The following is a 24087-nucleotide window of genomic DNA, read 5'->3' on the forward strand; positions in this document are numbered from 1 at the left end:
CAAAAATGTTTATGGCAACATTTACTTGGCCCGACAGTATTTTTTTAAAATATTCAGAATGAAACGTTAGAAGCGTAATTTGATTTTTATTGAGATCTTGTTGGCGAAGTATGACAATGTTACATGTTGATACAAAACTGTCAATGCACAGGGTCGATGTAAGATTATTATAGTTTAGTTTAGTTTTTAATACATACTTATAAATAGACAAAACAAAGATTAATGTTGAAATTGAGGCCGACCTTAGGCCTTAACACAACTAAACCTTTGTTCAGTGTTTGAGAAAATGAGAAATTATATTACCTGTAAAGTCAATCCTCCAGGAATCAACAGATTAGGTGCTTCTTGTTTCGGGTCGCATGCGCAGCCCCGCCATTTGTTATTGACATGTTAAACAGGCCATTACGGCTCTGCCGAATAAATTTGACTCCATTTGCTCGGCAGTAAGGCGACTAATTTGATCAGTAATTTTCTCGCTTCGCACCTTTTTTCGTACCACTTTTTAAGGTTTTAAGCTTTCGTGTCGATAATTTTGTATTGAATTACTGTTGAGAGTAAGTAGGTATACCTTTTATGGCATGAGATCGAGTGGAGACTTTTATTATAGCGCGCAAATATATTTCGAAAAGTATTTCATTTTGACATTCATCACGGGCCTTATGATTTTTTTTATTCAATATATATATATATATATACTTAATCTATTGCAAAGATGTTACGTAATATTTTTATTTGTCTTGATCATGAGCTGTTAGTTGGTCAAAGAAATTTTGAAATATTAACAGCATCGCTTAGAGGTATTTTGGAAATGTTCTAGATCTTTTTTTTTTTATATTATTATAAAAATAACAATAAAATACGTGTCTTTCAGGTGAGGGACCCCTAATTGAGGACCAGTGCAGGCTGTCGAGTCAAGTTATGCCTGGAAGCTGAGCTTGGCTGATTTCTGCAATCCGAGGCTCAAAGAATCTAAGACCACTTAATTCATGTAAGTACTTTGAGTGCGGCTTTTACACGGATAGCTGATTAATGATTTTTAATTTCGCTTTTTTCAATATCAAATTTATCTAATTTACCAAAAATAAGCAAAAAGCAAGTGACTAGCACAATTTGACTAATTAACAGTTTGTTATTTATCAAATTGCGAAAGGTTAACAACGCGGCATAACTCTTGCAAATAGTTTGCAGTTATTTCAAAAGTTTTATTGAAATAAACAACAGCTAAAAAAATCATCAATAGATTAGCGATGCACAACCGTTGCAGATATGTATTTTCACTGGCAAAAATCAGTTTCGAAATTTCCTTTTGAGCTGTGATGAATCGATTTGTCGCATAATGCGCATGCGCAAGTTGAGTCCATGTACGTAACGTATAGAATAGAAGGTTATCACGTAACTCCGTTCATGGCAACTGCCCATGTGCGCGTGAGTCATACTCTAGCGAGAACCGTTTCTAGGCTGTGTTCACACCTCCAGGCGAAGCTGGCGCGTGACCCTGAAAATATGTAATTAAACGCGTGTTTACACTGTGAATTGATTGGATATTTATAATTGTTACAAATGTTGTAATTTTAATGCGGCATGTAATGATATTATGTAGTTCATATCAGAAACAGTTCGTTGGATCAATGTACTCCTTTTTGTAAAGCTGAAAAATAATCAAAGATATCTTAATACTTATAGTTGAGTTATGAAGCGCTAGACTTCTTTCATTTTTAAATTCAACTAAAAGTGCAACTTATTTCGAGCGATAAATCCTGCAGTGAAAAAGCTTTGCCTTTTGAGCGAAATAAAAAAAGTGCCTCGGTTACGAGTATATGTAGAAACCAGAAACCGTATTTTCAACAAGAAACAACTCAGTTCGAAAGAAGCGGCAATTACATACCTCTTTTTATTAATTCGGTTTAGTGTCGCAAAAAGTCGCTTCTGTAGTCGTGCATTTGAGTGCTGTGTTTTTAACTCCTTTTTTGGCGAAGGATTACTAATGTATTAAGTGGATATACCCGGGCCCGTTCTTTCTGACAAATGTAATAGTGGCAAACTAAGATTTACGTTAGATCGAATCTTTATTTTACATTAAATCACAATCTTTCTTAGTATAATAATATCTATGTCACGTTATGCAAGCTAAGAAAATGATTGGTCGTATAATAGTATATATTTTAAAAATTATGAATAAGCTTTGATGATATTAAGAAATAAATTTGTATCGAGGTGGTATTTCAGTTAACGGCTTTCAAAATGCCCTTATTAACTTCAGACGTGGTGGTGCTTAAAGAATTTTGATACGATTAAAAACGTATCAACATGCTTTGTCAGTATGCAGTTAAAAATTTCGAAGTAAAGTCGTATAGAGTTGCAATATTCAAAATTATATGTCACGATATCTTATAGTATAAGTACGGTAGCTTACTCAACCTTTTTCGTTAACGACTCATGCACACTCACGTGCGTCAGTATTTAACCTATTTAAGGAAATCCTCTATTATTCTCTCCGGGACTCAAAGAAAATCTAACCACAGGCCTATCTCAATTTTCTGTTCATAAATCGAGATTATTCTGTCTTGAGAGTAAGCAGCTTATGTTTATAATGGTCACGTACAAGGAAACCCGTGGCAAGAACACATGCTTTGCGAAATATAGCTGTGAACGGACAAGTACTAGACTATTTACGGTCATGCTAGTACAGTCGTTGACAGTTGAGACAGATGCTTTAAAACAAAATATTTTTATTTTTTTAAATTTAATCAAGTAAATAAATTATTCTGCCTAAAGTAAATAACAAGAGCAAATGGATTAAATATTCCAGTGCTAACTATATTTTTAGAGAACTTTATCTCGAATCTTGATCATATAGATTTGAAAAAGATCAACATGCATTGGTCGGAGTAATTGCAAGTTGCAAGCATCAAAATCTATTAATATCAGTAATATATTTTAATAAACATAATTGTTATAATCTCTTATTTCAATACAAATATTTGTAAATAATATATTCAACTTCAATCCTTACATATAATTTTTTACACTCGTAAATTAAATATACGAAAATGCATTCGATTTCCTTATGTGGATGTAGTATAGTAGGTAGATGCGGTGTCAAACGGATAGAGCTGTTCTTTTGTTATCCAAGATGTGGATTCTAAATAAATTAATATGTTTCCAAATGCCCTTTTAGTCTTTATAGTTTTCTTGTTGCCCAGACCATATATTTCTATACAACATAAGCCATTCAATTTAAACTTATAGTTCCACCTCTCTTGTCGACTGTACTCGTATAGCGACACTAAATCTGTCCGCAATTTACTAGGGATTAAATTTTGGTTTCAATGGCTCAATCCAACATGATGACTTTATAATGGGTTCTTGAAGATTAAAATGGATATAATAGTTTCTGTTTCATAAAAATAATATGAATGTCTAGGTAATTTATTGTCTACATCAAATTCAAACATATAAATTTGACTTATAGAAATCGTAATAATGACATAAACATTGACTTATATATTTTGTCATAAATAATTTCATACGTTGTTGTTGTTGTTTCTACATTTAAATGTGATTTCAATGCAATTGTAAAGTAATTACTACAAAAAAAAAATAACAGGAATCTATAAAATTTGTTTAGAAATATGAGAAGATTAAAAAGTTTATCTACGTGCAAGATAGCACGTTAAAAGATATTCATAAACACAAAAGATATCTATATATCATTTAGTATAACTTACTACTAAGTACAACATTACAGTGCAATAACTAAGCAAAAAATACCATTAATATAAAAAAAAAAACAATAACTATTACAACATTCGTATAATTCTCTATTAAAATCACATTAAAAAAATCTATAAACTGAACCGATAAATGACGGGAGAGACAATAAATCTATTTGAGATCATTATGTCATCGCCGGGGCATCGCTCGGTGAATACTAAACCAGTTGTGGGCAACCCGTTTGGCGTGCTCTACGATTTTTATGAACCAGCTCGAGAGGTTCCTTCCACTCTGCTCTGAAGGAAGCCTGCCATTTAGCTATATAAAAATCTTATGTCACGATGTTTGTTATTGAAAGATACTCCGTACACACACATACATATAATGATGTCTTCATCCTTCACGTGGTAGACAAAGCCAGCAGTCTTGAAAAAACTGAAAGGCCACGTTCTGCATGACTTAATAGAATTGAGATTCGAATTGTGACAGGTTACTAACCCGTAGCCAAAATAAAGAATCTCTAGTTTATAAGCCCTTGATTGACTTTTACAATTTATATGATTTATTTAAGGACTGGGACAGAAATTTATATAAAGTATATTTCAAAAGATATCTCGTTGTTGTATTCGAAACTCAATATGAAAATCAATCATGGAGAAATCTTGCGCGCTATTCGACATAACATAGGTTTAGTATTTAGTGCATAGCAGAACGAATCAAATCCAATAGCCAACAAATTGTTGGTGGTTGGCGTGATCGTAAACCTGACTATTGTCTGATGCGCAAGAGAAAGTTTTATAGACCTGAATCTCTGTCAACCTTTTAAAATAAGATCAACGTTAATGAGCATGTCGCCAATTGGACCATTTGGAAACAAAATGGCCGTTTACTATAATTGAAAGTTATTGAGTGTGAAGTAATATAATTACTAAGGAGATCGAGAAAGTAAAGTAAGTTACCAAAACGAGGAAGGTATAACGTGTGTAGTGTTGTTCTGAATAGATTTTATCGATAAGCAGCGGTAAAAAAGTTAAATCAGTGTGATATATCAGTTATCACTATAATTAATCCAAGCACATTACTAATAAAGGGAAAATGTTTTGTTTCGTAGTTTTATGTTTGAAACGAATAAATTCAAAAACTACTGGACTGATTTTAACAAGATTTGGCACAGATATAGAATATACCTTTGGGACTTTTCTAGAATATATTAATATAATATTTCCCCGCATAATATTTAATTAGATAAATAATAGACGTATTTATAGCAGAAAAATATATGTATTGTTGAATAAATAATACAAATAAATTTCAGTTACCGTAACAAAAATCGTATGCAATCAAAACGTAAACAAACGTCTGGAGACTGTCAAGAAAAAAGTCTGATTCGAATCTTGGACTCATAAGCTCAGCTGAGGTAGCAAAGTTACTGAAACATAGATCAAAATCTGTACCTTACGACATCTAATCAAACAGATTTAGATCAACGGCCTTTCAGCCAGCACTGTTTTAACTAGTAAAATGGTATTAAATATACAGATTACTACTGCTTCGAGGTGATTACAGTATGAGTTATCAAGTAATGATTATCAACTAGTGATTCGGTATGGTTTCAAACCAGTAGCTAGCCCCGCTGAGCGGAAAATAAATCGGTGGAGCTATCAGAACATCATATATTCTGCAGAACATTACTCATTCATGTAGACCACTTAGTTAGTAGATGTTGGAAAGGTCAATTATAGTAGATAGATAAATGTTATGCGTATAAAATTGGAAATATTAGTATTATCATTAAATGTCAGTTAAATGGAAATATTTTCTCTTCTCCCATATAATTATTTCAAGTCTTGGACTATTGCACTTATTAACAGTAGGAGTGCTTAAGTTTGAGACAATACGAAGCTTAAGAAGATTCAGTCTTCTAAAGATTGAGATAATTCTTAATTCACTGAAATTTATATACGGACAAAAAACTAAATTGTTTGAATTATTTTAAGTTTTTCATTGAACATAGTATCTGTAACATTAAGTATAAATTGAAATTGTTTGCGTTTATTTCCTCTAAAATAAATCTTAATATTAAATCAAAGTGTAGCTACCATATGAACCTAAATGAAATAAATTACAAATATTATGTTTTCATGGCTTGCCATCTATATAATAAAGTAGCATGAACTTGCACCTCCGAACACATCGTTAATTCTGTTAGCAGAAGCACGTTTCTCGACAACCTTAATTAGATATTCGAGATTTATTCATGCACATGACGTATGATAATGTTATCTCGCTTTCTTGTCTCAAAATTTTAATACAAATAGGCACGTCTTTATCCCTTGCGGGGTAAACAGAGCCAACAGTCTTGGAATAACTGAAAGGCCACGTTTAGCTGTATGGTTTACTGATTAAATTGATATTCTAATATACGAGAATAATTCCAAGTTTATTAGCCTTTCCCTTAGACGTATATGGGTAAGATGTGAAGTGGTCCTATTTTAAAATGCCGGGTACCCCACAGTACAAATTTAAATTTAATGCAAGTCTATTATGTATGTAGTCTCTGGAACAGATGTTTTAGCACTCGTAGAGTGGCCGCTATTTGCATTTATTTACGGTTGAAATTTAAGTTATTATACAACTAACTGATTTTACGGTTTACGGTTGTAAAATTCTTAGAATGACATTTAATTACAATTAAGATAATTGTATATTATAAAGATCAGTGCAGTGTTATTGAAAATTTGCATTAGAAAATATTATGAGTGTAATAATAGATTTAAGTGAATAAGACTGATTTTTCATTACTATTTAAAAGTGTATAATTAACAGTTTCCACATTAACATTAAGCTTAATCTAAATTTATATTTTATATTAAAAAAGCTACAAATAGGTCAAAGAGGTACTAAATCGTGAATCTATGTAGTCATTCACGACTGTTACCAAGTCACATTCAAATTCAAAAATTTTATTCTTTATTATGGGACACTTCATATCACTTAATAATTGTCATAATATCTTTATGTTTCACAACATTGGTTGACGTCAAATAAATTACTTAAAACTAAGTTTTCTGCAGCTTCCAAAGCGTCAGTGCATAAAAAGCGGTAAGCATATTTATAATTTATCCTCTTTTAACTCGGGGTCAAACCAAAGTTGGAAAGAGAGATAAAACATACCACATCAATGTCAGTAAGTAGAGCCACTGGTCTTTTTATCAAATAAAACACAAGTGCATTCAGTAGAAATAACACGTTTTCTCTGAACATGCAGCCGAGGCGATCAATTTTATCACTTGTAAAACAGTATCAATAATTCTTCAGTCACATCCGGAATCCAAGCGTATACTTTACCTCCAAGACAGCGAGTGTCGTGAACAGTTAATTCTAATGATCTCTCATTAAATTTTACGTGCTTACATCTGGTGGCTTGGATTTATTAGCTCGACGAAGAGTTTTGTGATGGCCTTCCATCAGATCTAAAAGAAATTTGATAAACGGAAAATAAAAAAAAATAAGTTCACTTTTTTTAAACTATAGAATGAACAGAAAATAACTATGCTAAATACCTAGTTTTTATTGAAAAGAAAACCTGAAAAAGACGTCTAGATTGTTTAAAAAAGTCGCTTTTACAAAATTATCATAAATTAAAATCAAGTTAGGCTATCAATCACTTCAGAATTATCTATTAAATTAGTTTATCAAAAACAATGATTATTGGTATCGTAGAGCAGTATTTTAAAAAAATATCATGACGAAAATTTTGATGATGAAATATTTTGGATTTAAGAACTTATAAATATGATTGAATTGAAGTTACCGCCTAATAAAATCTATCAAAACTCGTGGTTCTCATTTCTTATCAGCACTGTCATGATTTCCCATTATATTCGTTATTATGCGAGTGATGAGACACGCAGATAAATAAAGCTATTATCAGATAACTAGATTTATCACTGTAGTCGCCGATAAGACTAAATTTATTGGTCTCCGCCTAAACGATTCGATGCAATGCAATTTGCATACTGTATTCAATTGATAGCAATTTTGTGTATTGTCATACGTTAATAGATGCGTATTTAGTTTCTATGTTCTACTAAAAATAAAGATAAATTAACAACTTCTATGCGTTGCAGTTTGGAACGTTGGCTATTAAAATTTCCGAAAAAGCCTTTTTAAAATTTCGTTCAGAATTTTGTTAAGCGCGATTTCTTAAAATTATTTATTTACTTATCAAATCTTTACAAAATGAAGTGAAGATAATAATAGAATAATAAAAAATAAAAATAATAATAAAAATGGAGCGGACTTCTGACCAACATCGATGATGGGAAAAAGAGATTAATAAAAATGGGAGAGGATTTCAGAAGTTCAACATATTAACGCCTTAATGTGTAGACAAAGACAATAGTCACAAAACTTGAAGGTCACGTTTCCTTGGATTCAGTATACCAGCGAACGAAATTATTACCAAACCAATGTACTGTACCTTTGGAGCAATCGTGAGTTCGCTGAGCATTAAATCTCAGCGGTCCGTGTTGCGAAACCTCCATTAGTCTAATATTGAAGTACTAGGGAACAGAAGTACATACTTAAATACAAAACAAAAACTCAACTAAAAAAAAAACTCACACAGATTGAACTGAGCTATCCCGATAGTAACCTACGTTCGAGTTCATGCATAAAGCAAAATAAATTCCTATTTTGTTTTTAAGACAACATGTTATAATGTAGCTAGCAAGCTAATTTTAGAACTTATATCATGCTTAAATTTTAAAATAAATTTTTAATTGTTTTTTTAATTCTTCTTAATCTGCAACTTTAAATACATTATCTGTGCCTTCTTATTATAATGTCATCAACTTAAAGAAGAATTTTTTAAATTAAAAGTTTCTGTGTCAATTATGCGAATTTGTCTGTAATTCGCTTTAATTTGTGTGCTGTGCAAGTGATTCGCCATGGGATCGTTCCCAGTGTCCATTTAAATTACGTCCACTAACGATGTTTCTCTTAAATTTATATCAATGGCTATTTTGCATTAAATATCGACCCGGACTAAACTCCATAAAATAATTTCTTAGACCCAAATGATTGTTATTATAAGATATTTATAGAATGTTTGCAATGGTAAAAAGGATTTCTAGTCTTTTCGTCTCAGGCACACAAACTAACATCAACAAGGTGGCAATTTTGATTATTGTTTACCTGAATACTGGCTAAATATCTGTCTGTCATAATTAAAAGATTTTAGCAAAACTACATGTGTTTATTTTAAGTTAACTTTCATGAGAATAATATAATAGTACAAAATGTTAATGATGCTGATCGTCTAGATTAAATAGGTGTACGACAGGATAAACTTTGCTGGATTTATGTCAAACCGCGCTAACAGCGACGTCCGCGTTGTATCTTACATCTAACACATGTTATTTATAGATGCACCGATAAGTTTTCTATAAAATAGGTTTTCCAATAAACAGATCGATATAGGTTTCAACGGAAATCACGAGTATTATTAAATAAATAGAGGACTGAATCACTGCTTCTAGATCTTATTGCATGATTTAATTTCAAAGTGAAATCGAGTTTAAGATAAATCAAATTGATTTCTTTGATAAGATCGAAAGCACCGTCTTTTCATCGTATCATGACATTGAGTATAAGATGTTAAGCATTAAATTTATCTTCATAGAATGATGATGCTACGCAAAAAGCAACCGTAAAATCTGTTGGTTTTATAGCACGAAAGTGTCGAAAACCCTGGGAAAATTAAAAATTACTTATGGAAAGGAAAATATTAGTATTGAATTTATGTTTATATATAGAGTAGAAATCTAGTTATGATCTCAAATTATCAGTATTTCAGAGGTGGAAAAGGATTCAATTACACTAATATTAAGAGAATTATGATATACCTGGTTACCTATCACAACTATTGTGGTACAATACTTTGGTTTGTTAAAATACCAAATTAATTAAGATTCACACCATTCTTGATACCAAATAATTTAATGTGTGTCGGTGGTCGGGTTCGGACGTTTTGTCGCGTGAAGGCATTTAAATGGAAGAGATTTTATCGTCCGACTGACTGATTATAATGCAGAGACGCATCACACGATATACGAACGCTTTCAGTCTTAATTGATTCACATCACATTAAAATTTTGATCACCCAAAATTCTTAAAGTGAATAAGCATAAACTTTTTATTCAGAATACTTATAATTGATAATTTTTGTACTCTAATATAGGTTCTTGCTTTGCAAGAAAATTGCAAATTTTATCAAGTTTGGCATTCATGCCCGGTTGGTCGTTAATTCCTTTTTTTGCGTATAATCTAGTCCTTATTGTAAGTGGTCTCTAATATATAACAGGATATATTGTAAATATATTTTTACAATATATCTTGTTATATATTATTTGGGCGTAATATCTTTTCCTTTTAAGTATAATTCAGAACAATATTTTAGCCATCATCATTATCAGTGTCTGTTTCAATTAAACCTGAGACAATTTATATATATAATACAAAATTGAAGGTATATTTTAAATGCTCTGTATATTCAAAAGGCTCGTATACTGTGCCCCGTAGTTGGCCACCTGCTAATTATAAGGCGTTGCATGTACTGTGCGTACGCGCAGTGTTGGAGGTACGATCGCGTTTCTAGACTTCTTATGAATGCCAGAAAATGAATGGACGGTGTAACAACTTGGCAATATTAAGTAGCATTGAATGCAAACTGTATGAGTTTCCACCAATGCACATCACTTGAGCTGTTATTGAAGGTTTACCCTTCAAGGTAGGTAACAAACATCAGATGATGAACGTATTTTAATTCAAAATATCTTCTTTTTAATGCTATCTCTCTTTGCCGACTCCTTTATTATATACATTACGTTGAGTTTCCAAAAGACGACTATCTTCACTATTTTCTTTATAAATAGTCTCATTACTTTTAATTATTATATTTATTTATTTATTTAAACTTTATTGCACAAAAACAAAAATGTACAAAAGGCGGACTTAATGCCGCTTGGCATTCTCTACCAGTCAACCAGCTGATCAAACAGAAAAAACTAAGTTGGTGGTGCGATAAAGTGCACATGCATACTGACAAAATACATACATTACAAAAAAAAAAATGCGTAAATACATACAAGATACATAATATACACTATAAATACATATACATACATAAAATATATAACATATATAATTAGGATGACCCATCATTAATCTGCCGAAGAAAGAACCCCTTCACAGCATGTTTGAACGCAGAGCGACTAGGAGCTCTCCTAATCATTTCAGGAAGAGCATTCCAGAGCCTCACAGCCTGAACCTGGAAAGATTTCTCCAAAAAAGTAGACCGATATATTAAGAAATAAGCACTCGACTACAGCGCCTAATGCGCTTAATCGCGTTAACTCATTAATATTGCAATTTATTCTGTCGTTAGTATTAATACATGCTTACTATTACTATTATCGCTTGTATACGTTCAGTGGATTATCCATACGATGACATCTTGTTCAATTAAGTGACTTGGAACTGGTATTTGAGTAACAGAATCACATATCGTGGTACGTGCCGAGTCATCCGTACATAGATCTCTCTAAATATGTGCACTGGATAGAATTTTTCATCGAAAAAAGATTGTTAAAAATATTGGCTGTTTGTTATCTGTTGAACGAGAGAATCTCAGATGAGACAAAATTCATCGGAATGTATAAATAAAATATTTTAAATTCAGTCTCTACAAAATGTAGAAGGTGCAAATTTTAATTACAGAGCTAAACTGCATTAAGTTATTCAAAGTATTATTATGATTTCTCTACAAAATTTTCTAGACAACATGATTGGTTATTGTAGACGCAATTAACGACTTCAGGCGCTTGTTATCAACGGGACAGAGAGCCGAAATTTTGTGCAAAATCGGTTTAAAAAATACATAATGCAAGTTATAATGCGATTGATATTTTAATTATTTTATGGCAAATAAAATATTTTTTTAATTAACATTTAAAGACCCTAGTGATTATGATGTAGCTTATTATTTCTTATTTACTTTTATCCAGCGAGTACTCGTAGATGTCTTCTCCAGCTTTCGTACTATTCATTAATTTTAATTGCGCAGCTGTGGCCGGCCGATTGCCATCTCCTAATGAATCCTCAACCTGGCCGGGCGTACATTGTAGAACCTCTGGTCCTTACTTCGCAGACCAGCTGCTGGGTATCCGGTGGAAAATATATTTACACGGTGATTTATGTTGTTGATATTTTTTTTTTTTACTTTGTCTGTTGTAGCGTATAAGTGTGTCTCTTTTTTAACGTATTGCTTATAATTTACTAATTAAAATTTGTAATTACCTGAAATAAATGTTTGTTTACTTTAAATAAAAATAATAGCCCTTTTGCGACTTGTGCGTCGGTTTAGAATTTTTCATAGAAAGTCATCAAGTTGATAATTTTGAAATATACCTGCAAGCAAAATTGCGTGTGTTATTATATGATTGAAAGAATGGAACTCATATTTTTTTCAAAACGAAGTTTTTAAACAGTGTGAAGTAACTAAATTAATGTACTCACTATAAGTTATATTATAATAATGTACCATACTATTTACTTTGCTGATAGTACTATGTGATACATCAAATGAACGCAATCTTTTTTCAAGAATTTCAAATGTAGATTCTAGATCACACGTGCTTTGAACATACTGCAGCCGCCACGCCACACCTGTCGTAGAAATTCACGAGGGCCTTATAAAGTCGGTATTAAGATTTTACACTAAGCGAATAGGCTCTCCATCAGTGGCCTATTAATATACCCTTTGCACACCTGCTTTCTATGAATAAACCTCACTGAATACCAATGTGATGAATGTGAAATTTCCTTAAAGCCAATTTAGTATGTTTATATGATTTATAATAATTTTATTAGTTCGTTAACATATACTTAAAGTAGTGATGACCATTCCCCTTTAGAATAATCTTCCAACCATAATTTTAAAGTACAAATTTGCGAAAATATAACACCTTGTATTCGCAACTTTCGTGTAAAATACATACGAGTACACACATACATACTCGTATATGTAGCAGTTCACAGTGCACACAGCGCGCCGCTCCTTTTGTCAGTTTGTCTATCAGCCATGTCGCTAGCTAGGATGTCTTCATACTCACACAACAAGTAGGCTATGCTTTTCGGCAAAACTAGTAAGTCGAGGATTTGAAGACACCTACCACAGCAATGTCAAATATTATTGTTTTATTTGTATCTAAACTAATGTCAGTAATTTATAAGTTGGTAATGGAATTAAGCAAGTTAATTAAGGATAATTATTTTTTAGTAAATATCTTTAGTATACCCACGTTACAAAGAAGAATTAATCAAGAATCGGGAACAAGAAAGACAGACGCCGTAGAAAACAAGATACTTTGAGAAGAAGGAAGATTGGAAACTTGAAAAAGGAGATAACTTGAAGAATGAACACATCGCACCATGCACAGGCAATGGCACTGGAAGAATTCACGGGTTCATTTAAATATTCCCGTGGTCTCTTAGTGGCATCACTAGTGCTGGGCGACTCTACTGAAACTGAAGAAATTGTTAACATGAAAAAAAAACAATGAAGACAAAAACTATAATAATTCCAATACAAAATCAATAATTTCACTTGTGTTGAATACCTAACGTTGATAGTTGGTTGAGAAAGTTAATATATTTAAAATATGTTATTCCAATCCAACTTATAATATACTGTAATGTGAAAGTAAGTTATGATATATATATCGGTCACTATGAAATATATACATAGTATGAAGTATGGAAGGACAGAAGGTACTTTTCACGAGGGCGAAGCCTCGATCGGAAGATACTATAAGATGCAGCAATCATATAAAATTTCAGCGAAAATGATGCACTGAATCGTCATTACCAAATTTCACCTAAATCCGTTCACTTATTTCGGCGGACATAAAATAGATGATCCTTTTTAGATGAAAGTAGGTGATGGAGCGTTCTTTATTTTATATTATAGACTCTAAATGTACTTACTCTATAATAGCAGTGAGTCTTCGGCGTGGTTGCTGGGCAATCTCTTCAATTATATGCTGCAACGTTGGCCCAGTTACTTGTAGAAAGTAGCTTAAGAAGCGTTCATAGTTTTTACTGTCAACTTTTTACGGCATCGTCTGATTTTCTGTTATTCTTTATTTCTTGAATTTTTTTAGTGTTTTATTTTATATTTTAAATCTATTTAATTTTTACGAAAAGTATCGTTTTTTAAATATCATTGTGTTCAAGTAATACAAAATGACCAATCACAAAAACTTAAACAAGTACCTCGTTATCTGCCACTTTTTCTATTTTCCAAAGCAGCGGAGATTTTTTTAGGCTTCCATTTTCAAATCGATTAGTTTTTTGTGCTGGTGAAATCGACTTTGATGAAAAGAAGCGTTCTTTCTCAAGATCCAATGACACGGCGCGGCAAACTGTTGGGCCATTATAAGACACCGTTATGATTCAGGCCAAGAAAGCTTTTTGCAGTTTTTGTTGAGATTCTAACGTTGGTTAGTGGTTGAGATTGTTAAATTATATGAGTTTAGTAAGAACAGTAGCTATTTGATAAAATGAAAGCTGTGGTAGAATATAATTTAAGTTATGTGTAACTGGACTAAGAATATAATAATAACAAACGTGAATTAGTCTTGTATAGTAATTTGTTTGAATACATACTTGTTTATTACAGTTCACAAAATTTTAACACATTTAAAAATTTCCTAAAATCTGTAAAATTTTCTTACTACCTAATAATCTACTTATAAGCGGTACCAATTTTATTTACGGTTAATTACTTCAAACCAAACAATGAGTGTTGCAAAACAATAAATGAGGTAAGTTTGGTGCACTAAAAATTGAATAAAATTTTGTCTCAATCAGGCCAGATGTCGAAAACAAAAACATTAATAAATTCACTTGTCGAATTCACGTAAACTTAGCTCAAAACTTATTCAAAGTGACTAAACACTATCTGAATACACAAATCTGTACAGCTTCTGACAACAAACGCTGGATCTAAATGGGCGAGCCATTACGGTGACGCCTAAAGGTTCCAATGCGTTTTCCTATCAATGACAGTAGAGAATACAAGGGATAATCAGTCGATCTTGTAGATAGTGCGGGTACGTAGAAAGCAATCAAGGTTGCCAAAACTTGAAACTGTGAAACAGAGCACTTTACGCTGAAAAAGTGTCTCCAAAAGATCTCATTTGTCCCTCGTTTCGTTTTATGCTAATGCAAAGCATACTTTGGCATTCATAATTTAATTATATAATGTACTATCTTTTTAATCGATTCCCGGGAAATTCTTAAAAAAATGCCCGTATTTGATTTCGAATTTAGGTACTATTTAAATATATAAAAAGAGGACACCCCTGAGTCTAGAGATTTGAAATTTAGCATACTAGGAGAGGTGCAGTTTTACATTTTTTTTTGTTTTTCAATTTATTATATTACAAACCACAAGTTTAACACTGTGTGGTCAACCCTTACCAACACATACAGGCGCAAATTAACAACAGTTAGTACTCGCAGTGGACACGTGTCGAACTTTCGCGGCCATTTCAATCGCTCATTTACCGATCCGCTGGACGCGTGTTAACAAGGCCCACTTGCGATAACGTGTTATTTATAGGCCAGTACGGTTAGGCTTTATTACACAAATCAAGCTTAGCAGATCTAGACTGAAAGGTAGTGATGACACTGTGAGAAAGTCTGAAGTTTGTCTAAAGAAACGGATTTTATGGATGAAGTGACACTTGTTTTACCATTATAGGTAGACAAAAAAGGTTAAACAATTACGCTGTTTGCGAGAACATATTATTTAGGCCAGCATGGTAGAGCTTTATTACCCAAATCAAGCTTAGTAGATCTCAACTGAAAGGAAATGTTTACACCTTGATGAAATCTGAAGATATACATAAATGATTTCCATGGATGAAAATTTTAACTTTTTTAATATTTTAAGTAGACAAGAACTTCGCATGCTTTGGCGACACTAGAGTGCAAATCACAGATATTAAATTAACGGTACAAACGCCAAATGTCTTAAGAATAATGCAAATACCGCTTGTTCTCAATTTTTTTATACCATCGTTATGATAATCATGGCCTAATGTTACGTAGGTACTTCACTCAGTACACTTTCTTATCCAAAACAGAAACAGTCCAAAGGGTTAGTATTTCCTGTTTCCCAAAAGCGTCTATTCCCTGAAGCCTGGCATTCTCTGGAGGCCTACAAATACGGAACAATGAATGAATGCCTGCGTCAATGGACTGAGTTATGAATGGCCTACTAGGCATGGGACATACTGGATACACTTGTGACACGTTTTTTCTGATGTAGAAATGTCCTAATGATTTAGTCACCCGCACGACTTTGCAGAATGTTTCGTATTTGGGAAGAAATTGCCTAAATATTAAAAAAAAGCTAAAGAACATTGTAAACTATGAAATTATAAGTTCATGGTAGGAAATTGTATCTTTTACCCTAATAATTGCATTGTGTCTTATCAATATTTTGTGTCTTATCATCGCTTTGTGATGCTTGAAAACTGTTTGGACTATGACGCGGACATCGACAGAATAGATTTATTTATAAATAAAAACTTATGAGAGAAAATATTACACTACTACTGAAAAAAATATGGGAGCTGTTTAACATTTTCTTGAAGAAACAAAATATGTAAGTGATTTGTAAGAAAAGGTTTAGTTATTCAATTGGCGTCTGAATTTTTAACTAAGTTATAAGTATTATTAAATACTTAACAAAAGTTATTGCAAAATACAAGTTACTATTTATTACATAACAAAATATAATGTAAAAAAAAATAGAAAATAAAAATTAATGACAAAGGAATTCAGTAGTAGCAAGTCGAACAATCAGTTATAGTCAGTTGTAGTAGTAATTACCTCGGATTAAAATTATAACAAAATTAAATTTATAAACAAAACAATTTAAATCAGAGTAAAAAGCGTGGGGTGCCTGATGTAGTAATTATTAAAATCATTCTATAAGCATATATTTATGACAAGAGAGTTATGAAAATGAAGTAAAATGCACCCCACGCTTTTTACTCTGATTTAAATTGTTTTGTTTATAAATTTAATTTTGTTATAATTTTAATCCGAGGTAATTACTACTACAACTGACTATAACTGATTGTTCGACTTGCTACTACTGAATTCCTTTGTCATTAATTTTTATTTTCTATTTTTTAGTTTGATTAGCAATAAAAGCGTAGTTTTTTAGTTTTTTTTAAACTATTATTTATTTTCTATTTTTTAGTTCGATTTGCAATAAAACGGGTAGTTTTCTAGTTTTTTTATACAATTATTTTTTGGAAGTTAACACTTCTGGTATAACTATCTTACTAGAAAAGACTTTCGCAACCATGCGCCCATCGCCGGAGGTTTTCACAACTAACTTTCTTAAAGTTATATGTGGCCTGATTGGATTAAATCTCATAATATTCTCATCATCATGATTCTTTTTAAGGCGATGGGCTTGCAACCTGTCACTATTTGAATCTCAATTCTATCTTAAAGCCAAATAGCTGAACGTGGCCTATCAGTCTTTACAAGACTGTTGGCTCTGTCTACCCCGCAAGGGATATAGACGTGATTATATGAATGTATGATGATTGTTAAACCCAGTTGAAAAGAATTTTATAGTGATAAATCACTGTTAATAATATTTTTGACTATCCAGCAAACGTAATAATTTTCGATTGTGGCCTTGCCAGGAATCAAACCACAAGATTAAGAGGCAGATTGATACAGGAACAAAAATATTTCAAACATACCTCCACTGCCTTTACAACCAGGAACGCAACAAAGTTTATCTGAAGACATCGTGGCACTTTTGTTGTAAAATCTGTCTTTCACAAAAACAAACACAAACTTGGGACTCCTATCTCAAATAATAAGGTACTTTTTACAGGAGTCCTATCTCAAAATATCTGCACAACACAGTAAACACAGTCAGAGTCCAATCTCAGATGATAAAATCACACGAATATCCGGAAGAACAAAGCTCGACTCAACGGAAGATTCCAAACTCCAAATAACGACAAGTTATCAGCACAAAACAAAGTGCAAATAGGTAAATACACAGGCACCGGTAAAAAACAACAGAAAGAAAGTTTACAGGTGTTCGAATCGAATTCAATCAAAACTTACTGCAAAACTTATTTGACATAAAAAACTGTCACTCATTTTCCAAACGAGTATTACAGTGTTGCTATTATAAATAGGCAAAAGATACCTAATGTTAATTCAAGAATTGCATTAATATGTTAAATACGTATTAAATATCGCAAAGTTCTGTAGGTAGTAACTTTATTCTTGTATTTTTGTAAATTTAGTTGTTCAATTTTCATTTATTACTTTTGTTTTATTACTTATATATTTTTTATTGTTTTAAAATATTCTACTAATTCTACTATGGTTTCTAATGGTAATTCTAAATGGAGCAATGCGATGAAATAAAGAAGCCTCAGGTTAATAGTAACATTATATGGAAATATATTACATCTCTTTTTGACTCATTATACGTCAGAACTTCTTGGTTTCTTGTATGGAGATTACTGGCACTGGTGCTATCTCTGTCTCTCTTACTCTCATACGAAGGATCTAAAAATGAATTTATTAATCCTGGCGGTTTTAATAAGGATAATGAGAAACTCTTATCAAAATATTGCATTGTCATCGGTCCTTGATACGTGTGCAAAGTTCCAAGTTGATCAGACGTTTAGAAATCAGTGAAAATTAAGCTCAAAGATTCCGTTACATACATACATACATACATACATACAACCCAAGCTAATAAAAGCGTAGTAAAAACTAGAGTGTACATAGTGCGCGTTGTGGCCACTCAATGTGTTTGCATGTACATGTTGTCATGCATTATGGAATAATGGAAAGCCACTACAATGTATGTTCAATGTTAACCCATCAAACAACAAAGAAGAAATGTGAAATTCATAGAATTCTGTCTTGACGAATATAAACCAGGGAATTCTTTCTATTATAGAATTATTAAAGATTTAATAACCACCTTGCCTCAATTAAACATATTTTTTGTCAGTATACCATGCATTTATCCTTTACAAGGGTAGGTAAAGCCAATAGTCAGCTAAGCGAAGACTCACCTATACTATTTAGCTGTATCACTTGAATCAGATCGAATTGAAGCTGAGAATAAAAAAGTAGAACAAAAAGTCAACTTTAACAAATTTAATTCGAAAACAAAATTAAACATTACATAAAAACAACATGTTATAAATTTAAAAACTTTCATTTTTTCGAACAATATAGTCGTTTAGAGTTCTTAGTAATCCGTTCTAAAAAGTACGAGACATTCGTGTAGGCTACCAAGCTGTATTCGTCCACTTTGAAGGACAATACACCGATTTGTATGAAGTTGTGGACCACAAGAGCACTACCTGAGTCACCTCTGAAAAGAAAAATAAATCATCGCATTTAATTAGAAATAGTAAGTACTATATGTTAACAAATTTTGTTCACGCAAATGAAAAAAAAAGAAACATTAAAAAACAAATAAGTAGTCATAAAAGAGAACAAGTATATTCATGGGCAGGAAATTCGAAATGAAAAGGTATTTCTTATATATCTAACATGTTCTTATAAGCTGCTTTTATTAGAGTGCTCTAAGACAAAATACTGCCCTTACACAAGTAACGTGTCACTATATCTGAATCTTCTGTTTTGTCTTCTGATTAGTGTTTTCTGACATAGACTTACGAGATCATAAGATACGAATTCATGATTGCTTTGTGTGTTTAAATAGAAAGAAGAATTAAAACAAGGTCAAAAGGTTTTTTGTTAGTTTTAAAACAGAAAATACTTAAAATGATCTTAAAACTGAAGACACTGCAGGCCGGAGAGATTCCAGGTCTCGAAGCATAGCGACGTAAGGTGGAACTGAGGCCACGCAAAGATCACAGAGAGCAGAAAACACAATAAAAGAAGTATCAATCCTCTTTTTGAGTGGCATTGTGAAATTAAATGATCTTTCTTCTATCAATCGCTTACTCATTAGCTGCTCCCAACCCAGTGACTGGACCAGCGCAGAATGTCCCCACTGGTAACCAGCCCATACTTTTACAGACGGCTAGGTTCTGTAGCTTTGCACTTGTGTGCTTCAACGCAGTCTTTAAATGCCCGTATTCCTGTGGATAAATGTTGCGAGATTTATTTGAAGGCAGATAAATTGAAATGATTCCTAACATCTTGTAAGCTCATATACAGATAGGAGAAGAAGCTGCTCAATGTCTCAGAGAAATAGATTTTAAAAGAAGGTCTGATTGAGAACCTCTTTCTTTTTTAAGTCGGTTAAAATATTTTGCGGTTACCCAATGAGAGAGAACAGCGTAACACCTCATCATCTCCCCCTCGCCAATCAGGTAAGTATATAGGTAAATTATACTTTTCTATAAAATGGTTCCAAGCAAAGATATCATTATCAATTGTTCCCCATTAGTGATACCGAATAAAACAATGATACTTACATCATTTCCCCATCCAGCTATATACGCATAACTCGCTGAAGGCGGGTGTTTCATCAAGATAACTCTTTTGACAACATCACTCAATGGTATCCTACGCTTAGGCGACAATAGGCATATGTCATTTTTAACGCTTATTTCATCATATTCATCATGTTGTACAAACGCTTTCAAATAAGTTGTCTTCATTTTTTTTATATCTTCGTGTCCGTATCTAATTTCAACGTCTTGATGTTTAACACCTTCACAGTCTTCCAGGCAATGGGCAGCAGTTAGTATCACATCTGAATTTAAAATGGACCCTCCACATACAAAAGCATATTTACATTTCATATGCAAGTAAACTGCGTGAGGATATTGACTGTATCTTGCGAAGGAACCACCAGTAATGAACGGTTCTAATGCACAATTCACCAATTTGATTGAAACAAAAACATAAAGCAAAGCCAACGGTGAATTCATCAGTAAAGTAAAGCGATGAACGGATTGTGAAAAGCTATTAGGAATCGGTATTGCCATTGATTTTATAGCGCCATTACAAGCTGTTCTGATTAATTAACTTTTATTCAACATTCTTCTGGTTATGAACGAGTAAATTAAAACCTCTCTCACAAAAAAAAAATATCACCACATTTTTGTATGAATTTCAATGAAATTCTGTTTTAATGGTTGAACGAGTAAGGAAGGAAGATGAGACTCTTTATTCTAATCTTATATAATAAATAATATTATATTAAAGGCAAAATTCTGTGTAAGGATATAAATTTACATAGCAATAGACAACAAGTATTAGTAGACATCGTATATTATTTTACATAAAGTGTACGATCGAGAAAAAATCATATTTTGATCTCCAAAATTTGTTAAAAATGTTCATTATAAATATTTATAATACAAATCGACATTTGTTGTTCTTAATATTCTTATTGTAAATGTTTATGATCTTATCAACATTTTCTTAATGGAAATCTTCTATTTGGCACTACGTCGGCGTCTACCTTGTATCTTTATTAACTAAGTGCTCTGGAGCATGATCTTACAACGACGGTAATGCATTAATTTTCAAGGTGTTTATTTAAAGCTTTATTGTTCTCTCTCTCCCATTCACAGAATACACAGAAAAAGTAATTGAATATAAATAACATTAATAAAACGAAGTTGTTTAATGTTTTATACGTATATAATATTCTGGTATATAGCTATATACTGGTAGAATAGAAATACAGATTTGTTTTTTAATCAAATTAAGTATTTGTCTAACCCACACAATAGAGTCGCTTAGAATTCCTTCTTATCCAGTCCAAAAAGTATGACACGTTAGTATAGCCGACCAAACTTTTACTATCCATTTTGTATGATACTAAACCAATCTGTATGATACCATTGATAATAAGGGCGCCGCCTGAGTCGCCGCTGTAAAAAATAACAACAAAATGACTGCGTGCGACAAAAATTGTTATATTAATTATTTAAATCTTTATTGAGTTACAAACAGGTGAATTAAATATTGAAAGCATTATCTTCTCATCAAATTTTAGGAAAAGGCAAATAGATAGAAAATTTGGTATCAAGATAAAGTTTGTACTAAGTAAATTTGATTGTTACCTAAACCGATAGAAAATAAACTCATTCTGGAATTAAAAGGAATCTGATAAAGAGACTTGTCTACTTCAGCTAAGCCGTATGAACACACAGAAGGTATGGCTATGATCTTCCGTGCCGACATTTTTGAACGATTAGAGCAAGACATGAGATTTATCAACATAGAAATAACGTAACAATCGCATCTACTATTTCTATCTTGCTATTGCCATCTTCAATTGATATCTCTTGGCATCTTCCATCATTAACTGCAAGTTTACTTTAGAAGCGAGTGGAAACTGAAATTATTTCTCTCTCATTATGAGCGTCTTAATGTGACTTACCCAATCCGGGATCATCATCCTAATGGAGCCCGGACTTCTCTCCAGAGCGGTGAGGATGTAGTAACCAAGACGAAGAAATGACATGAAAATAATAAAACTTACACTTCTGCTGCCCCTATGCCTGTCACTGGCCCCGCACAAAAGACGCCAGGTGGCAACCAACCCATCGTCTTGCAGACGTTCTCAGTCTGCATCAAAGCATTCGTGTGCTTTAATGTCAACTGCAGTTGATCGAATTCCTGAAATTTTTACTTTAATCATGTTGGTGTTTGTAAGGTAATAACTTAAAGATGCAGTCCGAGTAGAAATTCGGTATAGATACTATCAATACCCTACTTTTAAAATTCTCCATTAAACTGTGGGACTTCACCGACAAAAATTGTTGAGCAGGTATTCCATATAATCGTGCAATATACGAGTACATTTTTTGATAGTATCCTGATAGCAATCTATATTGTAAGGTATAGTTTTATAAATTCAATTAAAGTGTGAGAGACTGGAGTCTGAACTAAGCAGAGCCTGTATCTCATTACGCCAAACTAAAAAGGCTCTAAGTAAAACAGTTAAGATTTGTTAGGAATACGCTACAATGAAAAACTTACATCATTACCCCACCCGGACACATACGCGTACTTCACTCGTGGAGGACTTTTCATCAGTATTACCCTCTTTACCACATTCAGTGGTATTTTCCTCATCGTCGATAACAGGGCTATGTCGTTTAACAATTTCGATTCATCATAGTCACCGTGTATTATGAACTGCTTCATACGCACATACTTCATTTGGTAAATATCTTCATGTCCATATTTCACGTTGACTGTTGTGCCTCTTCTATGACAATCATCCATACAATGAGCAGCGGTCAAAATGATTTCCTGGTTAATGACAGATCCACCACAAACTATTTCAAATGGAGTTCTGATATTTAAAAAAACAGCATGAGGATACTTATTGTATTTTGTGAATTCTCCGCCAGTGATGAATGGATCTAAGCCGCCCGTGCTAATTTTGACCAATGTAAGTAAATATAAAGCGACCAAATAGAAAATCATTATGACTTCTGCGTGGTTCGGATAAGAAAACGTCTTTCTTCGTTTAACTTTTATGGCTCCACGTTCTCATTTTCCAATTCATTAATCAGTCAAAGTGTAAGTAGCTTTTAATTGTTTTATTAAAGAATAGAGTTGAATTAATTATGTTGTCGCTGTGGTTCTACCTAGTATACTTAGTTAAAAATACACGAGTAAGCACTTGGTGGTTTTTTTACCCATTTGTTTTTTCACCATTATTTTGAAGATTAACTATAAATGAACGAGCTTTTGCCGGCTTCGCACCCTTCGGAAGAAATGAAAGAAAACGATTGAAAAAAGTAGACTTTAACAAAATGTCATCAAAAAAGCATTTCGACATTTATAATATACATATATATATATATTTTAAATATACTTATACCTAATGGTAAATAGGTAAAAAAATAAACAAGTAGGATTTTTCTATTCTTTGATTTTTCATCCTCGTAAATAGATGATTGCTGTTTTTAAATAAAAAAAAACGTTAGAGCTTACATACCTACATATAATTAGAGCTAACAACCTCGAGGACTGAAATCTCATGGAAAAATATTTATAAACTTAGGAGTCTTTTAGGCGTTGGACTAGCTGGCACCATCTGAATCACATCAATATGAATATAGTCTTGATAAGAATGAAAGGCCATTTTGAGTTGTGCGGCTTTATGATGGACTTGAGATTCAAATAGTGACAGGTTGCTAGCCCATCGCCTACAAGAGGAATCCCAAGTTTATAAGCTTATCCCTATTCGCCTTTTATGAAATCGATGGGAAAGATATGAAGTGGTTCTTT

General features: G+C 32.5%; 1 protein-coding gene across 1 annotated transcript; it reads right to left on the minus strand.

Moving 5' to 3' along the window:
* Nucleotides 1-19820: 19820 nt before the first annotated feature.
* Nucleotides 19821-23007, minus strand: LOC106143606 (mast cell protease 1A-like). The gene is made up of 4 exons (XM_013345735.2): nt 22825-23007; nt 22325-22461; nt 21563-21710; nt 19821-19961 (listed from the first exon to the last, which is right to left on the minus strand). Exons 1-4 carry the CDS (start codon nt 23005-23007, stop codon nt 19821-19823), a joined length of 609 nt encoding a protein of 202 aa, XP_013201189.2.
* Between the last annotated feature and the right edge of the window lie 1080 nt (nt 23008-24087).

This window comes from Amyelois transitella, chromosome 2 (genome assembly GCF_032362555.1).
Source record: "Amyelois transitella isolate CPQ chromosome 2, ilAmyTran1.1, whole genome shotgun sequence".
NCBI classification, from domain to species: Eukaryota; Metazoa; Arthropoda; class Insecta; order Lepidoptera; family Pyralidae; genus Amyelois; species Amyelois transitella.

Bases quoted from the DNA above. Each gene is read 5' to 3' on its own strand.
- LOC106143606 (XM_013345735.2), bottom strand. From the start codon at position 23,007: ATGAAGTATGTGCGTATGAAGCAGTTCATAATACACGGTGACTATGAT. The intron at 22,462-22,824 runs GTAAGTTTTTCA...TAAAAATTTCAG, and splicing joins TGTCCGGGTGGGGTAATGAT to GAATTCGATCAACTGCAGTT. The intron at 21,711-22,324 runs GTAAGTTTTATT...TATTTTTTACAG, and splicing joins GGCATAGGGGCAGCAGAAGT to CGGCGACTCAGGCGGCGCCC.